The sequence below is a fragment of the Danaus plexippus genome, chromosome 7, assembly GCF_018135715.1.
Source record: "Danaus plexippus chromosome 7, MEX_DaPlex, whole genome shotgun sequence".
In the NCBI taxonomy this organism is placed as follows: domain Eukaryota; kingdom Metazoa; phylum Arthropoda; class Insecta; order Lepidoptera; family Nymphalidae; genus Danaus; species Danaus plexippus.
Genome location: NC_083541.1, coordinates 269330 through 272649, shown reverse-complemented (window position 1 = coordinate 272649; position 3320 = coordinate 269330). Strand labels below are relative to the sequence as shown.

Genomic DNA, 3320 nt, shown 5'->3' with positions numbered 1-3320 from the left:
ACACTTGCAACTCTTCACTCAGAACATTTAGTGCTCCCTGAAGGGTTTTATTATTCCATAAATGTTTACCAACTAGATATTGCTCAGTCTTCCACGACCTGGTATAATTAGGCGAAAGTCCACCATACACGATAATACAATCAAGAACTATATCATACGTGTCTACTATATAGTGAAAACCGGCGTGGACCCACGCGTGTGCATTTTGGCTTCGAGGCGCAACCTAAATATATTGATTATAATAATTAACGAGGACATATATAAAAAAAAATGTAACCCATTTAAAACAAATATGAATAATATTTTGAAAGTGTTTTAGGCTTACCTTAAACGTCACAATTTTGTGCTTATCATTAAGAGGAGGTAAAATGACGTTTTTAATAATTTTTCCTTTCATATCCATTTTGAGAAATTCTTGCATAGTTACAACTTTGCGGCTATTGAAATCTGACGCTGTTATACGCATATGGAAGAAAGATAGAAAAATACATAAACATATATAAATTGCTTGTGTAAAAGTATATGTACGACAATAGTAACAGAGAAAAACGGTTGAACTGTTAAATAATAATAATTACATATGGTCAATTGGGCTCCTGCCGTCTCCAAAATTATGTAAATGTCAGATTGAAATCCAGGATGTAAATTTTTCAATGCTAAGTTTCCTCCAATAGTTGCAGACTGTAAAAAAATGTGAACATATAATAAAAATAGGGATCATTTCTCTAAGAAAAAATATTTATGAATACTTACATTTCTAATAGCTATATGAGCTACCATTCTCAAATGATCATTGAGGATATTCAAATAATTAAATTCTCTAGTAGCACCTTTGAATTCAAATATTGTCATTAAATCAGTCAGAGTCGTTGATGCTCCGATCACCAAATTTTGATCCACGTAATAACCATGTAGTTCGGGAATATGATTTATATCAATAAGAAGTTTCGGATATTCCAATATTGGAACAACGCCTGGAAGGGTGGTTGTATATTTATATTCATGTCTATGATTACTTTATAATTATTAACTATGCTTACCTTTTCCCGTATTTCCTCCAACCAGCATATAGGATTCTGTACCAAATTGCTGCCAAAGTGAGAAAATATTATCAATAGTGGTCGCTTTAAACCAATCTCGGTGATCACGTAATTGAATGTGAGGAATGTCATCAGTCAAATCGCTTTTGTTTATTACACACCAATCCCACTCGCTACAACTATTTTTCGAACACTGTTCTCTAGACTTCTCACATAATCTTAAATCTTCAATATCTGGTATAACCTTAACATCAGGAGAATCTATTGCGAATTTCTTGAACGCCTCTAAAATCGGCCTATATCCTGTACATCTGCATATGTTACTCCCAAATGATTGTTCTATTTCTAGCATCGTCGGCCGTCGGTTTCTGAGTATGCTGAAAAAGTCAAGAAGAAAAATTGGAAGTCAAAAATTCAATACAAAATTTTATTTGTAAGTTTGACTGAGATTTTGCTTTTAGACAAGATTTTAAAATGTTGTAAAATGTTAAATTCAATATAAGTTATAACCTGTATAATGCCATGACCCATCCTGGACTGCAGTAACCGCATTGAGAGCCGTTGTTCTCAGCGAGTGTCACTTGTATCGGGTGATAACCTTTCAAACGATTACCGATTCCCTCTATAGTTGTTATATCCCAGCCATTGCAAGAAGTTATTGGCACCATGCACTACAGTTAATATTATTATAAAAACATAAAATAATAATATTTTGAACATTTTTCACGGAAAGCAAACATGTTCTTGAATTACCGCGAAAGGAATTTCAAAAATATTATTTTGTATAAGTAACCATCAGACTGCATACTATTGTCTTTCTGGTGCTTTTCCTCGAGCAGATTAATAAATTATTATCTACTAATACATAACTAATAGTAATACTAATTAGTTATACTTTAAAACTGAATCTGACTACGTAAGAGTTTAAGTTTGCGATTTCACCAACTCAAACAGTTTGGTAAGTGAAACGTCATTACCAATCTCTCCTTTCTAAATAACAATAGCTTTTTTAACTATAATTATACTAAACCAAATAAAAACTAATTTATACGCCCGGCAAATTACCGGCAAACTTGTTATGATTCGCCTCGCAGAATATTACATTAAAACGTCAAAAAAATAGTTGTTCAACATTCATTAGTTATAATTAATAACATTTTGTGTTTTGTCGTAGTTTCGAAGTAACAGGTTTTGACGGATTGCATGTGGAATTATATCAACAGCGACATCAAATATGTTTATTTTTTATTTTTGTCTGGCTGTTTGTTAGCGGTAGGACCTGAAGAAGGATACCTCATAGAATGATAACGTATCCCAAAGAGGTGGATATGCGAGCAAAGCCGCAGGCCATAGTTAGTAAGACATATAGTTCATTGATAGAAATTGGAATTAAAAGATATATCTTCGTTCCCAGCAGATTGTTATATGAATTTCTAAATACGTTTCCCGTTATCTGGTGATGTTCTTGAAAAATATGGAGTATGCGGATAATAGACTTAAAAATAACAAATAACAAGAGGTATGTAGCATAAATCAAATTGACCGTCTCAATTTTCATGGAAATTTCTTTTTAAATAACTATTCACGAATAGCATATCTCTTAGGATTAGTACGAGTGTTGATATAAAATTTACAAATGCAAGTTATTATTGTCACTGATATTCGAGTTTCTTATATTTCGATATATTTTCATGGCCCTATTGGTTATCAAAGATAAAAATGAACCATTGGAAAACTCACAATTTCTGTTAATTAATAACGTATTATCCCGTATAAATTTTGAGATCATCTCATTAAGTAGCGTGGCTGTTAACACAAAATAACTTGAAAGACATTTCACAGTTTATAAAAAAATATGTTTTTGTAAATCGATTAGTTATGACAACGTTATTATTATTATAACCAGTTTAAAATTTTTATATATTATTATATATAAACAAGAATAAGTATTGGAAAAGCCCTTTGGTTTTATTACTTATTACTAGGTTATCCGTTCGTAGTGATAGTTAAAAAAATAAATACTATTGAACATATCGTATGATTGTAAATATAGTTGAAAATATAGTCTGTGTTTATAAACGGTTCAAAAAGTACCAACAGACAAACTTACAGGTACTTTATATAAAATGAGCTTATTGTATAAAAAAAATAATTTAAAGGCCTTTGGATAAATTAAAAACTCACTGAATTGACACCCAAAGAAGCTTCACCAGGACTTTTGACGACGTTCACGATACAGGCGCCACATCCTCCCTCCAGACACATGTACTTGGTACCGCG

At 31.7% G+C, this 3320-nt stretch overlaps 1 protein-coding gene across 1 annotated transcript; it reads right to left on the bottom strand.

The window, feature by feature from the left end:
* Positions 1-622: 622 nt before the first annotated feature.
* Positions 623-3320, bottom strand: LOC116770791 (uncharacterized). Its single transcript, XM_061520986.1, has 5 exons — positions 3225-3320; positions 1551-1711; positions 1041-1417; positions 831-974; positions 623-681 (listed from the first exon to the last, which is right to left on the bottom strand). The coding sequence occupies exons 1-5, from the start codon at positions 3303-3305 to the stop codon at positions 623-625; spliced, it is 822 nt and encodes a 273-aa protein (XP_061376970.1). The 5' UTR covers positions 3306-3320.